This window comes from Epinephelus fuscoguttatus, linkage group LG5, assembly GCF_011397635.1.
Source record: "Epinephelus fuscoguttatus linkage group LG5, E.fuscoguttatus.final_Chr_v1".
NCBI lineage: Eukaryota > Metazoa > Chordata > Actinopteri > Perciformes > Serranidae > Epinephelus > Epinephelus fuscoguttatus.
In genome coordinates this window covers 6,967,944-6,991,024 of record NC_064756.1, presented here as the reverse complement: position 1 = coordinate 6,991,024, position 23,081 = coordinate 6,967,944, and the positions used below count along the sequence as shown (strand labels likewise).

Below are 23,081 nucleotides of genomic sequence, written 5' to 3'. Positions count from 1 at the left end.
CTTGGGGGAGCGTCTGTGTCTTTATCTGAGCCGGGGCAGGCGGTGGGGAGGGTGGACATTCCCTGGTGGGTCTCTGTCTGTCTTTGTCTCTCAGGATGAGGGGGGATAGCGGTCATGAGGAGAGGAGAGGAGAGGAGAGGAGAGGAGAGGAGAGGAGAGGAGAGAAAGAGAGAGGGGGAAAAAAGGAAAGGAAGGGAGGGTGGCTTGTTTTTGTCCCGAAATGGCAGCAAGCTGGTGCCTAACCAGCCATGGCAACAACACATGCTGAAAAGTGCTGCCACGAATTCCTCCAAGAACGGCGCTGCTCTTTGCGTTCCATTTCAAGTGGCACAGTTAAGGTGGACTTAAAAGCTTATTGTGTTGAAGAGAAGTGCTGACTTAAAGCTAATGCCTAGCGGGGAGGTTGTGTGAAATCTCTTGTGCGCTCCAGCAGAATGCCGAAAGCAGCAGAGAGCCGGCCGAGCGGTTGGCAGCTGAGGTCTTGAAGGTGAAGTTCCTCCACTCCACAGCAGGCCTCTCGGGCTGCCAAGAGGCCGTCAGTCACCGCCTTACCCGCCGCGTGATTGGCACTCCATTAATTACGGGGCGCTCCGGCGATGCCCCAAAAAGAGGAAGTGGAGTTAAAGTTGGGGGAGAGCGGGGGCCTTCTTTGTCAGCCATCTTTGTTCCCTTTGTTGCTTGCCTCTGCCCCGGGGCCGCCGGTGATTGACAGCTCCCCAATCAAGTCTGAGGAGCGTCTGACCTGCGACCTTAAACTCTCGCCTTCCCAGCCCCGCCCTCTTCCTCCCTTCCCATTTGCATGCTAATTCCTTGTTTACTGAATACGCCCTGCCGCCTTTGGCAATGAACTCTGGGCAAGGGCCCCGCCAGTGGGCCGATTATCACCTGCCAACAAAACAGGGGAAGGGGAGAAACGCAACAGGGGGACAATATTGGGGGGACGTTGGGCAAACGCTCCACGGAGGCCCTGGCGTTTGCAGCGGACAAAGATGTGGCTTTTAAACGCGGATCTTTTTTAAATTAGCACGCTCTTACTTTATGTAAATCAGCTGTTGAACATATCACGTCTGATTCCGAGCTCTAATGGAGGCTGGATTTTAATTACACACTAGCATGATAGAAACATTAAGTCTATACGGGCTTCAAGATGGTGGACTACGGCCAGCAAGTCCTCAGTGAGAGTTTTTTGCACATTTATGTATTTCAGTGTCTATTTGGAGTTCCTCCATAATTAATAAGGCTTAATTGGCTCAGTTGGACATGCCAGCAAACTGAGGCCAGATTGAGAATTCCTTTTAACTTGATTGTAATGGAGAGGGGGGTGCAATTCAAATAATGGATTTTTAATAGATTCCTCTGACACACTCAAGTGTAAAGGACTAATTTGCCCAAACCTTGTGTCAAGCTCTCAAAAGTAAGAGTGGATGGAGGTGGAGTGGGAGTTCTTGTGTTGATCTTCTTACTTTGGCTCGCCATCCTTTCATGTCGGCTCCTGTCACTGCTGCGTGGCTCATCTGCTTTCTTCATCGCTCTCCCTCTGTCTCGCTCGCTGTCTTTCTCTTTCAGCCTCCGGTTCAGTAGTCCTACCACCCTCTCCTTTCTCTCTCTGTCGTTCCCACTGTTGTTTTCCGTCTTTCATCTAATCCATCAGCTCCTAACCGCCTTCCTGTCTCTCTCTCTTTCTCCCCGCATCTCTATTTGCGCCTTCCCTGTGTGCTACTTGTCTCCAGTTTCTTTTCCTTCCTCTCGTCCATCTGTCCGCCTCTTCTCTGTCTTTCTCACTCCGTCTCTGCGAGGTCTGAGAGGTCATCCCTCGTGGTGAGAGGTGTGAGAGGTGATAAGCAATTCTGCTTGTGCTGCTGTTCACTTTCAGCTCCGGCTGGGCTAAGTGTGTATGTGTGCATCTATCTGTATGTGTGTGTGCGTGTGTGTGTGGAGTGTGTAGACGGTGTACGACAGTGGGAGAGACGGTGTTATCTAGCTCGGATAGGGCCAGGCTGTTGTGTCACAACGCATTAAGGCACTTCATCCATCTAACCCGAGCCGAGGCTGGCCATCAGCTGTGGTAACACTCACGCACACATGCGTGCAATCAAAGGTGCACAGACGCCGACATGTGCTGACAAGACATTCACACACACACACACACACACACACACACACACACACACACACATATACGCCTCCAGCCTAACAAATAACACCGGGGGAAGGTGTAAAAGGTAGGGAGAAACAGAGAGACGGAGAGGGGAGAGTGCCAAGGGCAGAGGGAGGGAGATTTGGCCAGTGTTTTGTGGCCATGCAGCAGCAGATAGAGGAGGGATAGGGTATCACTCCCTAACCCCAAACACATTTACAGCTGACACCATGATTAATGAGCCTGGTGCCGCGCTACAGGGCCTGTTCCTGGACCCATTAGACCCCCTCCCAACTGCCCAGCTACATCTAACTCCCCCTCCCCACCGATGCTGGACCCCTTCCATCTGGACAAAGCCCACCTGGGGATACCCCGGATGACACCCATGTGCACAATACAAACATGTACATGTACGAAAACAGGTCGCCTAAAACAGATGCAACAATAAGTGGTCGTATACCTTTAGATACTGAAGGTATGTAAGCATTTAAGCACCCAGCGCTAAAGATTGGTTTGTCCCTACACTCACCTTTCCCCAAAGTCACCCAAAACCGCAGACGTAGTTTGTAGTGATTTATTGTTACGTTTTTTTTTTTAAGGGAGAAAAAGGGGACAGCAGAAATGAATGTCCTTTCTGTGTTATTAGAATATAAAAGTCATTGTGTGTGTAAATGTGTGTGTGTGTGTGTGTGTGTATATGTGTGTGAGAGAGGTGAGTATTATTGCAATTTCCTGTGGCAATTTCATTTCTCCAAAATAGTTTAAGGTCTCCCCGACCCAAATTACATCCACCCCATCATTTGAAAATGGAGCAACTCACATCCTACACTTATGTGTTAAAAAAAAAAAGTAAACAGAATCACATGCTTCACATACATTTGGTGACCACGCCCTCCAGGTGGATGATGTTCGGGTGGTCGAACTGGCCCATGATGCTGGCCTCGGACAGGAAGTCCCTCCTCTGCTTGTCGGTGTAGCCGGCCTTCAGCGTCTTGATGGCCACGCAGATCTCCCTCTTGCCCGGCATCTTCAGGCGGCCGCTGCAGACCTCGCCGAACTCCCCTGCAAACACACGCTCAGGTTGAAAATGTGGAATGATGATACACAAGCACTCTGATACTACAGTGTGCGGATTATAAATCACATCAAGAGCGTGTGTGTGTGTGTGTGTGTGTGTGTGTGTGTGTGCAGGTTAGAAGGGGTCCACTTTAAACATTGATCAGGGTCTCTAATCCCTCACTCCCCTCCTCCCTTCACCCACTGGAGCAGAGAGAGAGGGGAAATGGATATTGATTCTTTCTCTTTATTATTTTGTCATTGGATGACTTTTCTGTGGCCACAGCAATGGAACCGACAACATATTTAGCCTCCTCTGATTTTCATTTATTTATTTTTTTACTCGCTGACCTCTCTGGAGACACACCAAATGTTACTGTCTGGACAAACAATGTTTTTTATTCACAAGGAGTGCACATGAGAGCGGCCGTGCACAGACACGAATCACTGGGAGAGATATGCCGGCTGCAAAATATTTGCATGAAATGAATACCAAATATACTATTATCCCATTAGGTGGATGCTTTTATCCAAAGTGTGTTACAACATGTCTTACTGTCATAACACTGCATTTATAGTAATTGATGAAAAATGACAGAATGAACTGAGGTCACTGGATTGAAAACAAAACGCAGCTCCTCACCGATGCCAATAACCTTCTCAATCTTGATACAGGAGGCATCGATCTCTTTGGCGAACTCACGGACAGCTTGGTTTGGGTCCTCATAGGTAAAGGGGTCAACGTATATCCTTACTCCTGTGGAAAAAAAAAAGTTTGGGAATAAAGGAAGGAAAGAAGAAAAAAAAGGCAGTGAAAAATGAAGGTTAATTCATTCCGGCAAGTACACTCCATCTGTTCTTTATTTCCATCATGCTGCAGGCTACACCGCCTTCCTCTGTGGAACCTCCTCCTCCTCTTTTCTTCTCCCCACAGCTCGCTCCACACTCTGACTCCATTGCTTTTCATGTCACTACGGCTGACTCCAGTGAAGATGGAGCTCATTAACTTGAATTTTTTTTTTTTTTTTTTTGTGGGGCGCAAATAACAATGCTGATGACTTGATAATGAGGTGTTTGGAGCATGTTAGGATGCAAGAACATTAACTTCAAAATAGTTTGTTTTTCTCTCCCCCCTCATTTTATGGGCTTCATTTGCGGTTTTAGAGTGCATGCACATGAGCGCACCTGACAGCGCTAATGTTTTTCAATTATAGAGTGTGTAGGTGGAGTGTTAACTGTGAGTTACCTTGATGTAAGTGCTTCTCTTCATCAGAGTCCTGCTTGGCCTTGCTGTATTTACTCCTTCTGGGGGCAAAGACAGCAGGACGGTCAGTCGCAGTGACAACAACACATGGAGAACTTTAAGTTTGAAACATCAGGGAGGATGTGTCAGGGGGAAAAAGCATAGCATTTGCATGTCATGTAAGAACGAAATATATATATATATATATATATATATATATATATATTAGTATTAATAATAATAGAACTCAAGTGTCAATTCAGTAAACCCTAATTAAAACTTAAACTGGGACTCCAACCCACTTATACATCAATTAAATTAAGTGAAGTGGCGACACAATCACTGATTACTGATCAGACATTGATATTCGTGTTTGATATTAATTATTCATTAGAGGGGAGCTCATTACAAAGACAGAAACTGCTCTTGAATGCCAACCTAATGTTATTTTTAGACATGGTTTGCGACTCTTAATAATTGCTCTCAGTAGGAGGACAAAAGACTCAAAAGAACAGTTTAACATTTTGGGAAGAAAGCATAAAAGTTTCCTTGTTTTATGAGAAGAATCAGAATAAGAAGACTGATAACACTTTCATGTTTGTCTGTTGAATATGTTATACTGTTCTCATGCACTGTTTATAAGTACACCTAGAAAAAGTAATGCAACACAGTTCTTATATAACCTACGTTATTGGGAGGGTTATGATCACATGAACAATGTGCTGGCGGAAATAAAGAAGGAGGTAGTATAATGACTGAAAGTCAGCCTGTGTGTCAGAGGACACAGGTTGGGGTGGTGGACGGGTTTTAAGGTACATTGTCGTCATGTTTCTTTTCCTAACCCTAACCTTTGCCACTCTACTTGCCTAAACCACTCGTAACTTTACTTGCCTGCACCTAACCTATGTAAGTTACTTGCCTGGACCTAATCTTTGTATCTTAACTTGCCTAAACCACTCATAACTTAATCTCATTACCTGCCTAACCCTAACATACGTAACTTTACTTCACAAAACCTAACCTTCGTATGTTACTTGCCTGATACAAACCTATGTAACTTTACTTGCCTAAACCCAACCTACGTAAGTTACTTGCCTAAACCTAACCTATGTAACTTTGCTTGCCTAAACCTAACCTACATAAGTTACTTGCCTCAACCTAACCTACATGTTACTTGCCTAATACAAACCTATGTAACTTTACTTGCCTAACCCCTAACCTACATAAATTACTTGACTAACCTTACCTACGTAAGATACTTGCCTGATACAAACCTATGTAACTTTACTTGCATAAACCTAACCTACAAAAGTTACTTGCCCAAACCACTCATAACTTTACCTGTCTAAACCTAACCTACATTACTTTACTTGCCTAACCCTAACCCTCAAAACTTTACTTGCCTAAACCTGGCCTATGTAAAGTATTCGCCTAAATCTAACTTAAGTAACTTCACTTGCCTGAACCTAACCTACATAGATTTACTTGCCTAAACCTAACCCAGGTGACTTTACTTGTCTAATCCAAACCTATGTAAATTACTTGCCTAAAGCTAATCTACATAAGTTACTTGTCTAAACCTAACCTGTGTAACTTTACTTGCCTAAACTTAACCTATGTAAATTACTTGCCTATACCCAGCCAGTGTAACTTGTATAAACCTAACTAACTAAAACTAAAGATGCCCAAACATGTTTTTTTTTCCTAGACCTAACCTTCACAACTTCACGTTAAGTATTTAGCGGCATATTTAGAGTGCTAATTTGTTAAACAGCACACAAGCCATTGTATGAGGATATGTTAAATATGAAGCTACAACCAGGAAAGAGTACATTCTGATGATTGTGTACATTTATTTAAATAAACTGAATGACTTTACTTGTAATGGGGTGTTTTTTACATTGTGGTATTACTGCTTTGAGTCAAAAGTGTCCTGCAGCACTGAAGGTTTCTGAAGGGCACTGACTGAGCATATAGCAGCAAATCAATCTGGGAGAAGATGCACTTAAATCCCTTTCGAATCCCTCAGGCAGCCTGACACCTGTGCTTATATTGATGTGTTGGGTCAGTGGTGGAAATGACCAGATGTGCGAGACATTGTCCTCCTCTATGGTTGTGTAATGATGGTAAACGGCTACGTGATTACAGTCCCTCCCTACAATCACAGGATGGCCGCAGCAGCACAATGACAGTGGCCGTCACATGCATATAAAAAAGGCTGAGACAACCACCTGCTTGGCTGGGGAGAGAGGCAATCACACGGAAAAGAGAGGACACACACACACACACACACACACACACACATACACGCATACACAATCAACATCCCCCTTCAGTCCCCATCATTCTCAACACCAGTACACACATGCAAACAATGATTTGCTTTCCATATAAAGAGGCACACTCACACATAAAGGGATCATCGCATGCCCATAAAAGGTACACACACACACACACACACCATTAACATCCCCCTTCCCCCAGTGCCACCACACACATGAAAACAATACTTTTTTTCCACAGAAGAACGTGCACACGCATATACGTCCCCGCCACACACACACACACGCACACACACATAGGGGGGCGTGTGGTTAACACCCTGAGGTGAGGCAGCCCCATCTGCATGTAATCCCATCTGTGTGACGGCGCTTTGTCCTGCTCACTGGTTAACACCCTGAGATTGGGTCACTGCAAATCCACCTGATGCCTCTCAGTCTCACTCTGTCTGTATTCTATCTCCTACTTTTCACTGCCCGCTTATCTCATTGTCCACCCTCCTATCCCGCTCCCTCTCTCTTTTTTCCTCCTCTTCTCTCTGTCTCTCTCATTCTCTGCACGGCGGTCAGCAAGGCGCAGCAGGAGAAAATAACTAGCGGGCGGGATTACAGCTACTAGCTGAGAGATAGAGGGAGAAGGATGGGAGGATGGATGCAGAGGACAGGGAGCGAGGGGTCGCTGATTGCATCTCTTCAGCTGTCGAGGCTGTCAATCACGTCTCCGGTGTGGCGAGTCATCACTCATCCGACGTTAGCGAGTTGCACTGGCTGTCTGGCTCGGCGCATGTATGTTTGTGTGTGTGTGTGTGTTTTTTTTCCAAGTTGCGTCCATCTCCTGACAGCTACTTTTCCCTCGCCATAAGCAAGACATCCCTCATCTGGAAGGAAAGAGGGACAGACAGGAAGCAGAAGGGACAGAACAGAAGGACGACGCTCACCTTCGGCTGATGACGAAAGCGCTGATGAGGATGATGAGGAGGACCACACTGCCCACCACTGACACCAGCAACACTGTGGAATTGGCCCCATCGCCAATAATGGGAGCTGGAACTGAGGAAAAAGGGGGGAAAGATGGGAGAAAAGAAAAGAGAAAGAGAGGACGGGTGGACAAAGACAAAGGGCAAAGTCAATATCCCCGCGCTGAGTCGAGTCGCCGCACATGAAAGAGCCCGTATACACTGTGTTTGTCCGAGTCACTGACCCCCCTCACACTTCCTCCCTGTGTGTCTCTTCCTTTTCCACTGAGACAATGACAGCCCATTAGGATGTGTGCTTGACCATGTCATTATCATGCGCTGCTGTCTCCATCTGCATTACAAAGGGGACACCTGGGCTTACAGTGCACCTCTGTAGCCGTCTGTGTCATCATCTCCCAGGAGCAGTTCATATCACACAGTATTTAGTTATTTATTTACTGTAAGAAATCAAGTAAAACTGTGAAGCTTAGGCTTGTTTGATTACATATTATTAATGAACTGGTGAACTGTTGAGGCTCTTTACCTGCATTAACTCCATAGCATTCAGTTTTCCTTTCTTTAAAGCTTTAAAGTTGTTAAATCACGTTATGCTATGCTGTCTGATGAGGCTGCTTGATTATGGTAAAAATCATAATCAAGATTACTTGGTCAATAATGGGACCACGATGCATTAAGCATAAAAAACATATGTTTTTAACAGTGGATTTTCTTGAACATTAAAAAAAAAAATCAACAGTAGTTGTCTCATTGGCCCTAATTCCTATTGTAGCAGTTAAAGCATTCATTTATATGCATTAAGAAAAATAAATAATATGAATATCAACAATGTAACTCTCCATCATAAGGCTATGACCTATTAATAATTATAATAATAATCCACATAATTGGGTGATGCCATGGTAAATTAATAGCGGCCATCCTGAGAGCTCCGCCACGTAATCTAATGAGAGCTCAACAGGCTGCACCTGCAGTGGCCATGACACAGTGGATTATTTTCAGAAATGGAGTAGCTAGAGGGTCAGAAAAGTTGCTAAATCGAGCAACAAAGTCACCAAGTTGGCAACACTGAGGCCACCGCTGTATTGGATTTATAACACAAGACAAAGACAGAACCGGCACAATAATTGTTTCATCTCAAGTAACTTGTTTTAATGTTTGTTGTAGCCAAATTGTAATTCAAAACAAAATTTGATTAATCGCCCGGCCCTACACTCTGATAGCATTATCTATATATTGTATCTGAGCCTGTCCCAAGATGTTGTGTTGTTTGTGGGCTGCTCGGTTGTGTTGAAAGGAAATATTTGGAAACTTTGGCATCTCCAATAGAATTTATATTAAATCCTGTGTGTTTTGGTTGGCACTGTTACTGTTGTTATCTTGAGGATTCTGGTGTAAGCACTCATTGTTTTGCTTTAAAATAATAACATTTAAAGGTACAAGCAAGAAGCAAAAAGTAGCTATCAGCAGTTGCCAACTACGAATATCAGAAATTGTATCATTTTTTAAAAACACACAGGTTGAACCCTGGCTGGCTCACTGCAACGCGAATAATGGAAACTACTCAAGTTGCCAGTCAGATGCTGGAGCACAATATGGTTTATCTTTTATAGACGACAGCTATTTTGATTAATGACTCCACAATGAAAGAGACAAACTCGTAAAGGATGCTATCATTACAGGATTACGCAGAAGCTGGCTGTGACAGAGCTGGCATCGAGCCTCTCTGGCCCTGCAGAGCACTGATGTCATCAAAGCACGCTGAACTCACCGGAGTTAGTCATGAACTCAAACGGGCCGCTGAATTCTCCGTAGCCGGCTGCCGTGCGAGCACGCACGTGGAAGACATAGGAGGTGAGGGGGGTGAGACCCTTGATGTCAGTGTTCCTCGATGAGGTTTTTATGATTCTGTAGCTTCTTTCATTTTGGTCCTGAGGGATGACAGATTATGGTGAGACAGAGAAAGGAAGAGAGAACAAGCAGATGTGGTTTTCTTACAGCCTGCTGAAACATTGCTATTTTGGAGATTCATCAGCAGGCTACATCACCCATGGGACCCCTCACCTTCTCATAGTACTTGACCTCATACTCCAGGATGACCCCATTGGCTCTATCCGGTGGCTGCCAGGCCAGCGAGATGGTGTGTCTCGTGATATCCTTCGCCTGGATGGAAGTCACTGGAGAGGGAGCTGGTGAGATGATCAAAGAGAGGACAGAAAAAAAAAGAGAGAACAATTTTAGCCCACTGCTTTCTCCCAGTCCTCCATGTTTTTTCAGCCTTGGAGACATCAAGTCTGTTTTATGTTGCTCTCCTGAATCCCCCACTCTTTGCTCCTGCTGAGAAAGTCAAACAGCAGGCCAGGCCACAAGGCAATCACTTCCATTTGTCTTTGAATTTGGCCTCCGTTCAAAATCGGAGGCGTTACAGAGCTGTATGGCCACACAGCTGAATTGCCAAAGCTAGAGTGTATGGCAATACTCTTCTTCTGAACTAATGGTTGGCATCAATAAAACTGATCCAATTTCCCCTCGGCTGACGCTAGCGTCTCAGCCACTTTTCCTACAAGCTGGCAAAATAATGTCTAACTTCATTTTCTGCGGATACCCAGGTCACCCTGGGAAACCTCCCACTGCTAGTAAGTCCGTCTCGGAAAGCTCAGAATGAGCTCAACGCCTTTGCTTCTTTCTTTTTTTTTTTTGTCTTCAATAGAGCAAATCAATTGGTTTTCATTAAAGCTCCAGTGAGCGATCTTATCTCAAGCCCTTTCTGCTGCAGCTGATAATGAGGCCATATTTCAAGCAGCCGTGCTATCTGCGTTCAGACGCCTTTAACATGTGAAGGTTAAAGCACAGATAATGGCTTACACTCGTCCCCTCCCTCCAGTGTGTCACCGCCGCACAAATCAAACCTCTATCTTCGGGGAGTGTGACAACGCTAAAATTGGGTCATACACACTCTTGACGCTACAAAGAGAAATCCATCGGCATAAAAGAGATAGTGTTGTAAACAGCAAAACACTCATGTACAGATTGAGTTTTGAGCACACAGGAGGATATGTGGTCGAGCAGGTGGAGTTACAGACCAAGGAACAATAGGAGACATGGATGAACACACAACTCAAGGTACAGAAAGACCTAGAACACAAACATGTATACGCACTTGGCATTTTGGGGGTTCTAGCATCTACAGAGCTTAAACCAACATTCAAACAAGCACCCTTGACATCCAAACAACCTCACACATCTATTCATCTCAGAGCCAGAACAAAGCAACACACACACACACACACACACACGCACACAACACATTTCCTCTGATGCCCAGGTAGCGTTTCACTGTGGCGTCTGCTCTTACAAGTTCACAAGGAGTGAATCTTTGACCTCTGGTCCTCAGTGATACTGTAACCTTACTCGTTCCAGACCATCTGCCTTTTAAAAAATTACAGTGGGATGATTAATGAGGGGTTCGCGGTCCACCGATTATGATTGGATTATCTATGACATTATAGACATTCTCATCACTTTGACCAGGGGCTCCAGGGAGCGTAGCCTTCGAGCTAAGGCTAACAAAACCTTGCTTTTAGCCGGAGATTGAGTTCAAACGGGCCTGGAATTCAAGCACCAGCCTCGGATAGAGTTTCAGCGGGGTGAGCAGTCGGAGGGAGGGCGGAGGGTTTGTGACTGGTGGGGGTCTTGATGGAGATGGAGAGGGATGGGATTGCAGACATCTCTTGGTAAATAGATTAACCCAAGGTTGTGTAATCCTGTTGGCCTAATGTGTTGCGTCTCCGTTAAACAATTAGATGGCGGCCATTTGTATCCCTCCGATCAATCTTACCCGGCAGCGAGAGCCAATTTGAAGGCCCTCCTGGGGCCGAGCGGGGACGCTCTGGCTCGGAAAGAAAACCCCTGAGGGGTCGCCGGCCTCTGTGCCCCCGAGGTAATCCACACATCCATCTTTCCTCCAAAGATGACAGATATGGTAGTTTAATCGCATTCGCCTCCTCTTGTTGCGTTTTTATTTTTCCCCCGACTAATGTGAGGATAAAGATGAGTGATTTTCTGAGTGGTCCCTTCTGAGATTCCCTACGTGAGACTGCAAGGTTAAAAACAGCCAGACTCAAGATAGGTGATCCATCAAGGCCAAGTCTTTTTTCTTTCTTTCTAAAGATAAATTAGTCAGTGGAATGCCTAAAAAGCAGGCTGAGAGAGAGAGATGCAAAATATTGTCAAACCCTGCTTGTACAAAGTGTACAGAGCCGATGCAAGACTAAACCTGACATGTCTATCCTGAACAGAGAAAAGTTTAACCTGAGGCTGCGACTTGGGCAGACCACGCTAGACTAGCTGGCACCTCTGTAGATGAATTTAAATATGTGGGGCAGATCTGTAATTTCTTACTGCCTCCTGAACGCGTGGGCTAAAAATGCTGGCAGAATAATAAGTGTTAGACGCAATGAATATTCAGATCTCATTTCAGAATCGTGCCTTCCAAAAAAACTCTTTCACAGCCTGCGACACTTGTACACACACACACACACACACACACACACACACACACACATACAGAACACACACACACACACACACACACACACACACACAGTGAAATTCCCAGCAACACAAAGGACCTCATTACACAAACAGAAAGATAGAAATTCACTTAGAAAAACACACACCTAGTCCCATTATCTCACACAGACAGCAAAAAACTCAATCATGCCACCACCTATGCATACACTATAATGAGTAAAAACCTGGCAGGGGCACATAGAGTTCTGGGTTTGGTTTGGAAAATCACTCCCCGGGGACAATGGTGGAGGCTGCGTGTCAGTTTTTTGCAGACATTTGTGAGGTTTTCCCTCTGCATGGGACACAGTTTGTCAAGTGAGTGAGTTTGTCTTCGCCAGCGTGTTCATCACAAAGTATTTGTGTTGCGAGGAGCAGCTGTGGTCGGCGCGAGCAGTTGCGAGAATATGCGGTCGATTACAGTTTGACATTAAAAGAGACAGGGGCCGGGGTGCACATGTGGTTGCCAGATTGGAGAATGGTTGCCAGATTGGAGTCACTCGATTTTGCTGCCGCCAAGGAAAAATAGCCGAGGAGGGAGCCGTTTTTCAGGGTGTCGAGAAAATGGCTCCTGCGTACAAGATCCTTCCCCCCCGCCTGTGAAGCCCGCTTCCATCTCCCCCGAACACATTTCCACATGTACGTCTGTCCAATTTTGCCAGAGAGATGGAAACTCACACACATGTGCGCTGACAGACATGCCCACACACACTCTCTCTCATGCACTAATTCACTTTTAGTCACCTAAGCCTGCCAAGTATTTTGTATCGAGACATAAACACCTCTCTCTCTGACTCTCTCTTTCCCTCTTTCTCACACATACACACATGCACAAAGTGCTTGATCCCATAAAGGGGAAAAAACATCCATTTACAGCCAGGGGTCAGTTCAAAGCTTGGACGTCCCCCCTTCTCTCCCCTCCCTTTCCACATGCAATCCGGGTGAAAGGGTTACACCCCGGCTGATTTACGACAGTGGAATTGTTCATGGCGAGACGCGGAATCTGACCTCTCCATACACACACACACACACACACACACACGCCTGGTCACAGATGCATGCACATGCAATCAGCAAACACTCATGTCTTAATTTTTGACTTGCGGCATATTTCTCCGCCGCACCTTCATCCATTTTCCTCTCACGCAAAAATACATAAGCGCTCCTCCCTTCCAACCTGCCTGCCTCACTTCTTCCTCTCTAGCCGAAATGTGAACTTTTATGGAAAAGGCGGTGGCAGGGGTGTCTTTTCCACAGCACTTATAAATCCTAATAAAGCTATCATAATAAATGTGTAATCCACGGTGTCTGGATGAGGGGAGGCGATACAGAGAGAGGGACAGCCACAGATGACTGGCTGGATTACCAGCGGCTGAAACCAGAGCTTCCAAAGCCCCTACCGAGCATTAGCAGGAAGAAATCCAATCAGTCTGGAGCTATTCTCTTTAACACACACACACACACACACACACACACACACACATACGCACACATATGCACACAAATTAGAAGAGACATGCACGCTCGGAGACACATAGAGGACATTGTTTGAGAGGCAAATGTAGATCATCTCCATCCACGAGTGTACAAACATTCTGCGTAACACATTTTCTCACTTTTGGCAAAGCATGCAGTCAGTTCTGCACATGTCCAAACACACACACACACACACACACACACACCATAATAGAGCTTCCAGCTGCAAGCTTCATATAGCTAATCCTGGGGAACAGTTGTGAAACATGCACCAGTGACGAGCCAAAGGCAACATCATCTATATCTTACAACTTGAAGTCAGCAGATTAGCCTCGAGCAACCTCAGGGGGACATCACTGCGTGTGTGTGTGTGTGTGTGTGTGTTATGTCTTTGTTTGAATCCAAGTGTGAGAGTGTGCACTTTGGAGTTTTTGCGCAACTCTGCGTCCGTGCGACCATGCCGACATGCTGTCACGAGCCCTCGGCCTGGACTCCAGGGTGTGCTCCATTACAGCTCCCACACATGCCTGTCTGGCAGGACTCGTAGCTCTCCCACAGGCAGCACATCCATTCATCTCTATCTTCCTGACCCCAGCTGATAAATCAAGTCACTGTGTCCTTAGATTGCCAGTCCGAGCCCTATTCAAGATATTCTCTTTTCCCAAGGATGGAAATTAGCGATAAAAAGACGACACAAAAAGGCACTTAGCTTGCCACCCAAGAGCAGAGCAGTAAAGAAGACCTAGGTAATGATCGGCTATAAGTGGAGGAAAGCTGGGAGGGGATGAAGAGAAAGGGCCAGGGTCGTAAAATCCATTTGCACAACAACCGGTTACAAAATGGCTAAATGACAAAACAACGGGAGGCTTTGAACGCACCCCCAGGCTAGAGGGCTCTTCTCCAGCTCTGGAGAGAGGCTGTATTCATGGGTGTTTTCTACTAGAATTATTACACACACACACACACACACACACACACACACACAATCCAACAGCATTTGTAATGAAGCCTCCACAGATCGATACAACTCATCTAATTCATTAGCTCGCGAGCTAAATATAGCACGTTACCCCTATCTTCAGCCTAGGCTTCTCATGCCTAATTATGCAAAAACTCAAGTGAAATACTGCAGAAAATAATTTGCCACTGCAGAGAATCCATCATCCTCCTCGGTAATCATCCAGCCTTAACCCAAATTATTTACAGCTTTAATAAACATGTTGTGGCACGCACATTGCCCCCAAAAAAGTACTTCAAGCGCTCAGTGTAACGAACCTGTGCTCTGCATCAAATATAAGCCCCCCACACACACACACAGCAACCAACATACACTTCTCATTGCATCCTCACACAGACAAGTCAAGAAACTAACTTGGAGTAGCAAGTAAATCATGGGAGATGTCAATAATCAAGTCAAGTAAAGCCTGATATACGGCACGGAGCTCGACACTTTTAATCACCCAAAAGAGATGACATACTTTACATAGAAAAAAGTGTTGCTTGACATGTTGCTTTCATGTCGAGCGCCTGGAGAATTCTGTAATGTCGTGGACATAACAGTAACTTTCAGGCTGTTCTCATGCACTGTTTGTACATATACCTAGGTTAAGTAATGCATCAAAATTTGTACATATTCCTCGTAATTATGAGCCAGAAATTTTTGTATAAGCCACGTATTTGGGAAGGCTGCGATTACGTGACCAGCATGCTTACGAAAATAAAGAAGAAAGCAGCGTGTGTAAGGAAGCAGGTTGTGGTGGCGAATGGGTCTTAAAATTCAGAGCTTTCCCCGTGAGACTGGTGTTCGAAAAGGTGTGCAACCAAGTGAACTTGGAGTCCTTTTAAGGTACATTATTACCATGTTTCTTTTCCTTAACCTTACCAAAAGGTTTCCTTCCTTGCCTAAACCTAACCTACGTAACGTTACGTTAATAGTGTAACCTTTCGTGAGGTACGTAACCTCATTCACGGGGCGCTAACTTGTTAGATATCATCCGAACTGTTGTATGAGGGGGCGTTGTAACTCTACATAACGTCTAGACATTTGAAAATACCGAAATTGCATCTCCTCCTCCATGTCCCACATTTGTTGGACCAAAATATATTAACCCTGTAGCTCCCTTGTTTGGTTCAATGGATGCACTGACCACTTCCCTTTCTTGCGCTCCCGCTGTCTTCCCAGCACAAGTTTAAAAACTTCAATTTACTCACTGATTTCATCAAATCCTTCCATCAAAATGCAAAGGGATACAAATACAAAACAAACAGCTGTCAGAAGGATATATGCTCCGATTAGAATGATATACTGAAACCAAACAAGCCGACTGGAGGTAAGTGTTTGGTTAGCGTGAAGACGACTGGAACCTCTCGCCAAAGCATGAATTAAAACCATTGCGTGACTCTATAAATTCTGTCGAGCGACATTCATCAACAGCGTAGAGCGCCCGATCATAAATCAGGGAAGATGTTACAAACAACAGCTCCAACACAGCTACTGAGTGGAACTTGTATTCGTCAGCTGCTGTTTCTATTGTCAAGAACGTTCAATTCAAATTTGCTTGGGTTTGTTTCACTTACAGGGGTTAACTAACATCTTTAGCGACAGGGAACCATGGTCATTATAGTGTGAAATAGCTTGTGCACTAACGCTGACTGAAATGTTGACGTGTCCCAGTAAAGGGACAGTTATGTCTAGTTAGTTATAACATTTTACGTAACTGTAATTGTACGGTAATTGTTGGCCTGATATAAAGCCACATCCATAAATCTTGCATATGTTCAGCACGGTTTAAAAATATATCGCTATGTCAGTATATTGGGCCAATCAGTGTTGCCCCCTCCTACTCAGATTGACATAACACTTACTTATCCTTGGATTAATCAATGCTACACTGGTCACTCTTGGGAGGCCATTAACCTTCTTTGATTAGCTCTCGGATTATTGCATAAATATCAGCTAACTAAAGCTGCACTTCAGGGCAAAATGTATTGATCCTGATGGCTACTGGCAGTCTGTCACAAAATCTTTGACTTTCTTTAGCTGTTGGAACTTTTTCCACTATCATTTCCTTGCCACGAACACAACCTACGGCACTCAAACACTGGGCGTCTTACCGGCCTGGTTGGTGGTGACGGTCACAGACACGGCCTGTTCCGGCCCGGGGCTCTGAGGCGAGACTCCGTTCACTGCCCACACCTCGAAGGTGTAGTTGGTGTGGGCCTGCAGCTCGTTAATGGACACCCTGGTTCCCTTCAGGCTCAGCTGCTGGGGGCTGAAATGGATGCCGTTACCGCAGGGCTGACAGCGCCGGCCGTCTGGCCCGCAGCGCTTACACACCACGTTGTACGTCAAGTCCTGGCGTCCTCCTGAGCTCCGTGGAGCGCTCCACTCCAGGTTTACCGAGGTCTCATTCACTTTTGAGATGAGGTTGGCGGGTGCTGACGGAGGACCTGTGGAAGAGGAAGAAAGAAGGAAGAGTTGATGATGTTAGCAGCAGAGGATGGAAATGCTGAGCAGGTACAGAGTTACACTAATATCTATTATAGTAGCAGAGAGTGGGAGACATTTATTTCTGTGATCTCATTAAACAATAAAGAACACATTAATGGTCGTAATATTAACAAAAAGCATTTGGTGAATACTGCAAAGAAACTCTGCTCAGTCGGGGAACTGATTCTTTCCACGCATACATATAAGAATGATGTAAATGTGTAATTGACTGGGTTGTCCCTTTATTGAGAGCTGAGGCTTCTTGAATTCCCTTTTAATGTCTTGTCCATTACAGCGAGGGAGGATCCAATTTCACCTCAGTTAATTCAGCACGTTAACTGAAATCCAATAGGCCCGCAGCTTTCTTTCCCATTCATATGTCGAATCAGCTGGAGGTGGCAGAGCGCCCGAGCCCGCTGCTAACAGTGGGGCTTTATGGCACCCACTCAATAACTTTAGACAAAGTTTGCTTTGGACCCTGTTATTAAGTTCCTGCTTTGATGTACTGCTGCAGTTTTACATGAAGAACAGCGCCACAGATATGCGACACAAACTCCCCTGCTCATCAGTTTCAATTTACATGTCAGCTCTATTGTAATTAATGTGTTTTTTTGCATTGCTTTCAAATATAAGCGACGGTAATTGACTTAACTCTCCCCCCTTTCTCCCTCTGCCTCTTTTTTCCCTGTCTCCCTCGCTCTCTCTCTCTGACTAATGAAGCGCACACGAGCGGGCTGGGGGGATCGATGCAGGGTGAAATATGAAAGCTAGTCAGTCCACAGACGAATCATTTCACAACGGAAATTAATTATCAGTGTTATTTTTGGAGGAGCCGAGTGGCAATGAGTGATTTCACAGAGACACAGAGAGCAGCGGAGGGGACAGTGTGTGGGAGTGTGTGCACGTGGTCGCCCAGGGAGGAATAAGTGCGCTTTTGTTGGCGCATTAATGGAGACGTGGAAGTACAATTTTACCCGTGATGCATGCGTCTTTACAGAGCGCTCATGCTGAATGTGTACGGACTGGACTCGCGTGTGTCGGCATTAGTCTGGCAGATAGTGGGGAGAATGCTGACGGGAAGCTGAGGCTGTGAGGAGGGAGATGGAGAAGGACAGGAGGAGAAGACAAACACCGTCTGTTCATCCAGGAAGCACAAAGTCACTGATTAGTATGGAAGGAGCAGGTCTGGATGGACGGAGGGAGAGAGGGGACAGAAATGGATGGTGGAGGAGTGTCTGTTTAACTGAAAATGACCTGAAGGGTCACTAACAACACTAGCAGGGAGATTAAAGGATGCAGAGTGTGTTAATATTAGCATCACTTGACTTCCTCTTACCATCCGCAGCCTTCGATGAGAACCTATTAATAAATTCTCATTAAAAATGATGATAAAGCTCCATCTCCCCTCCTTTCCCCCGCTTTTTCTCCCCTACACCCACTTTTCCTCCCTCGCTCTTTCACCTCATTCACTCCGTTTGCTTCTGAGACAATGAGAACAAGTTACAGATGGGGTTTCTAAATTAAGGTGCCTACACCCAACCGTCATTATAATAGTGCCTTTGTCAGTGCGCTAGGTTGAACCAACCTCGACTCCCATTCAACACTCAATAATGCGCTGTCTGAGATGCACCATAAAGCTATTACCTGGCTGTTATCTGGACTCATGGAGCCATAAACTTAACAGGACAAAGGTAATATTAATGCTTCCAGTCAGTATCTGAGAATGTGTGTGCTTTGTTCTTCTGTTCTTTTCTCACAAAGATAAAAAGATGAAAATGTCTGCCTGATTGAAGAGATTTGTTAATTCACACTGCTGTGCGTTCACTGGCCGCCTCTGGTCATTTATATGAGGGGAAGGTGGCAGAGGGGAAGCAGCTTCGAACACGATGGTAGGGGTATAACGCTGTTGCCCTCCATGCGAACGTGCGATTCTGCTGTGTCATTAAACTTCCCAGTCAACATTTGTATGGAGGGTCCATGTGGGTACTATATGGGCTGAAAATTGGGCCCGATATGGGATTGTCCACAGGTTCCATATTGCCCCATGCCAATTGCACCCATGGGTGGGTTTACCCAAGTGGGCTCCACATGTGTTATGCTAGCCGGGTAGCAACTGTGTACGGGCCCAAAATGGGCACTGTATCTGGGGCTCACCTGGGTAAACCCACTCCTGTGGGCAACTGGCATGGGGACAACATGGAACCCATGAACAATCCCGCATACGGCCCATTTACTACCCACATGGGCCCTGCATACAAATGTTGGCTGGGTTCTGGTGGTTGTCCCCTTGCTTTGGCCGATCAAATAATTGGCATCACGGAAACAGAAATAAAACAAGATGGAGGAGCTGATAACATCGGTGTCTGAATACTTGCAAGTATTTAATTTGACTAGTAAATTGTCCATTTTGTCCACTATGTAGAAACCCCTGGTAATTTCATTTATTTCCATTGTCGTGCCACAGTTAGCAGCTACAAGCTAGCTTGCCCTTCTCCCAGTGTTATTGGACACGCAGTTCTCTGTCATCGCAGCCGTAACCGTAGCGACCGCTTTTAAAAATGCTTTGCTTTTTTAGGGGACGCTCTTGCAGGAAGGCATTCATCAGGGCGGTTACCATGACATGTTGGGAAACTGGCCTACTTGCTTTCTCGCTGAGAATTCGATGACCCTGATTCGAAACCTTCGTATGTTGAATGCTTTGTTTCTGTTTATTTATAGCAAATAATATTCATGTTGTGCATTCAAACTTGTAAAACGATAAAATCCGTGTAGCCTGTTTGTCTGTGTCTGCTTGTCTGTCTGTCTATTCATGTCCGTTTGTTGGTCTGTCTTCCTGTCTCGTCCAATCTCATCTGTCTCATCCGCCTTTTCTATCTCGTCTATTTGTCTGTCAGCCCATGTTCCTTCCTGTCTGATGGTCAAGTCGCTGAGTAACATGATACATGCGCAGGTGCGGGGTGGGGACTTGGGTGACTAAATCTGTTTTTGATTTTTGTTAGTTTGTTCTGGTTTTGTTTTACGTTTTTTGTTTGTCTGCTTACACCCTGTCTGTAAATAAAACATAAATTGAATAAAGAGGAAAAAGGACAACAAAAAAGAGAATTTGATGAGAGAATTGACACCATTCACATGTCAGTACACTAAATATGAAGCTATAGAGCCAGGAGACGATTACCTGAGCAAAATACTGACAGTACAGAGAAACACTTTGCACTTGTACTTTCGTGCGGCTTTAACAAAGAGACGGCGCATGTAAATTAGTGAGTTTTAGAGGAATTTTGGAGGCATATTTTTACTTCCTTCAGACGGAGCCAGGCTAGCTGTTCCCCTTCTCTTCCTAACCAGCTAAGCTCACTGTCTCCTGGCTCCAGCCTCACAGTTAGCACACAGACATAAGAGTTGTATTGATCTACTTAGCTAACTCCTGGCAAGAAAGCAAACAAGTGTTAAAGTGTTCTTTTTACATAACAAGTGTGTCAGCGTGTGTGTGTGTGTGTGTGTGTGTGTGTGTGTGTGTGTGTGTGTGTAATCACCTCAGGAAGATTACTTTGTTTGTTTGTTGCTATGACAAAAGTTGCCACAGTGCTCTCTAACTTTATGACTGTATAAAGTCTTAAACACATTCCACCATATGTCAGTATTCCCCCCTGCATTTCACGCACATACACACACATACACATACACACACACATACACACAAACTACCTTTGGCTATACCTGTCGCTCTCCCAGAATGCACCAGTGGGAGCAAGGGAGCGTGGGAGAGCCGTCAGCTGTGACTGACACCCGGTAATTAATCCTAGGAGAGAGAGCGGCGGGTGGAGACGGGAGCACAACGCTCACACAACCTTCGTACAACGTTAGCTCAACATGGCCTTAAAATTCACACTCCTTACGGGTGGATTCCAGAGGGAGAAAGTTTCTCCTGAAGAAAGTTAGTGATTTCTTTTCCCCTCCTCTCCTTTTCTGTTCATTTACGGCCTCGCAATTTGCTACAGGCCTTATTTCTCCCGTTCCTGTCGCTCCCTCGCTTCCATCTTCCCCTTCTTTAATCTGTCTTTCTCATTTTTACTCCACTCGCATCCTCCGCCTTTCCTCTCTGCATGCTCCCGCCCTCTCTTCCACCACTCCTCTTTCATCCCTCTCTCCTTCTGTCTCTTTCTATCAGTAATTGTTAGCCGAGTGTTGTGCAGGGCCGAGGTAGAGAGCAGGCTAAATTGGCCAGAACATCGACCCTGCTATTACGATCCGGCTGGGATTCATTCAGTGCCCCCCTCGAGTCCTCCCCCGACCTGCGTTCATTCCTCACTCCATTCCTTCCTCTTCCTCCACCAAACCGCCGCTAAGAAAACTGGGCAAAATCTGAGAAACACATCAAGGGCGAGCAGAAACCCCAAAATGGAGAACACCGCCTCTATATAACCTGAACACAGTGGAGCAACCAGCTCCCACGGGTGTCTGTCCCTGGTCCTCATTACTGCCCTGTGTGTGTATTTATACTCACCCACATTTATTCATGTGTATTTCCTTTTTTTGCCCTGAACATATTTTAATATTAAACTGTATGCTTATGAACAGACTGAGCTCCAAACTGTGTTTCGGCAGTAGTTTCTACCTTCTCGACTTCATTAAAACAAATTTAATGTTGTATGTTATGTTAAAACCTTCCTATAAACTAAATGGACTATGCACATTTTTATACAGTTGCCTAAGGATCTAATGAGACGTAACATTCTTGACCCAAAAAAAAGTGGTCCACAAAGAAGTGCAAAAGCAACAAATGCAACAAAAGTAAGAGAGCAAGCCAGGAAACACAGAAATAAACCACAAAAAAGTGGTCAAAAAATATTGTTACAACAAAGATTGTCCAATAATACGACTGTAATAAGAGTCATTTATCCTGCCAAAATCCTCAGGCAGATTGATCCAAAGTGTGGGAGGTAAGTGTCCCTTGTTTCTAATCCCGACAGCAATTGTTTCGATCAAATGCAGCAAACGTTAATTGCCGATCAAAAGAACAACTGCTGCAAACAAGCGAAGATGCGAGCGAGACGCTGACGGATAAAACGGAGCGGGAGTAACAGGCCTGCAAACAAACAGCCGCACAATGACGAAATTACACAATATCCAGTTTTAATCATCATCTTGCATCGCTAGACTCCGAGCTAAGAGGGGGGAAAAGCGTTTTCAATTACCCATACACACACACACACACACACACACACACATACACACAGACCCAATTACCAGAGATGCTGGCTCTTTCCCAGCCTGACCTTCAGCAAGGCAAACTGGGAAATGACTTTAAGAAGGCCGTTTTTTTTCCCTTCATCTGCTCTGTTCGTGACTCTGAGTGGGTTTTTAGAGACGGAGAGGGAGAGAGAGTGAAAACAAGATGTGGATGAGGAGGGATGTGTGAGTGACAGCTGTAATTACAGAGCTCTAACATGTGGGTGAGAAGTAAAAAAAAAAAAAAAATGCATGAGGAAGGAAAACAGCAGACGACAGACGAGGTGAGGGTTCAGAGATCAAATGTTGACCGGCTGACGAGGCGGGGCAAAGGTCGGCGAGGGAGTCCAGCTAATGTTTAGTTCCTAACTGTGGAGTCGGGGATGTAGAGGAGACGGCGTAGCTCGGCCCTGTAAAATAAGCCAACTAATGAGCTTTGACAGCTGTTGCTTGCAGCAGCCGTGCTCAAATGCCACACTGACTAACAGGACAATAGGGATGAGCTCTAAGATCAGGCATCAAAACAGGAGTAGTAACTTAATATATTAGTGATGGGAAAGAACAGTAAGGTCGGACACGTGTCATTGTAGTATGTAGAATATGATTTTATTTTCATTTCATTATTTGT

The 23,081-nt window shown here is 45.3% G+C and overlaps 1 protein-coding gene across 4 annotated transcripts in view; it reads right to left on the bottom strand.

Moving 5' to 3' along the window:
* epha4l (eph receptor A4, like) overlaps positions 1-23,081 on the bottom strand; it is a 66,239-nt gene that overhangs the window by 12,222 nt on the left and 30,936 nt on the right. Inside the window, exons 5-11 of one of the 4 annotated variants that reach the window (XM_049575483.1) lie at positions 16,849-17,184; positions 9,754-9,878; positions 9,461-9,620; positions 7,654-7,759; positions 4,440-4,495; positions 3,837-3,950; positions 3,014-3,199 (exon numbers count right to left, since the gene is read on the bottom strand). In XM_049575483.1, coding sequence (XP_049431440.1) covers positions 3,014-3,199; positions 3,837-3,950; positions 4,440-4,495; positions 7,654-7,759; positions 9,461-9,620; positions 9,754-9,878; positions 16,849-17,184 — 1,083 coding nt within the window. Of the gene's footprint in view, positions 1-3,013; positions 3,200-3,836; positions 3,951-4,439; positions 4,499-7,653; positions 7,766-9,460; positions 9,621-9,753; positions 9,879-16,848; positions 17,185-23,081 lie in introns of all 4 variants that reach the window. The other 3 variants (XM_049575482.1, XM_049575481.1, XM_049575480.1) reach the window with 3 other exon arrangements.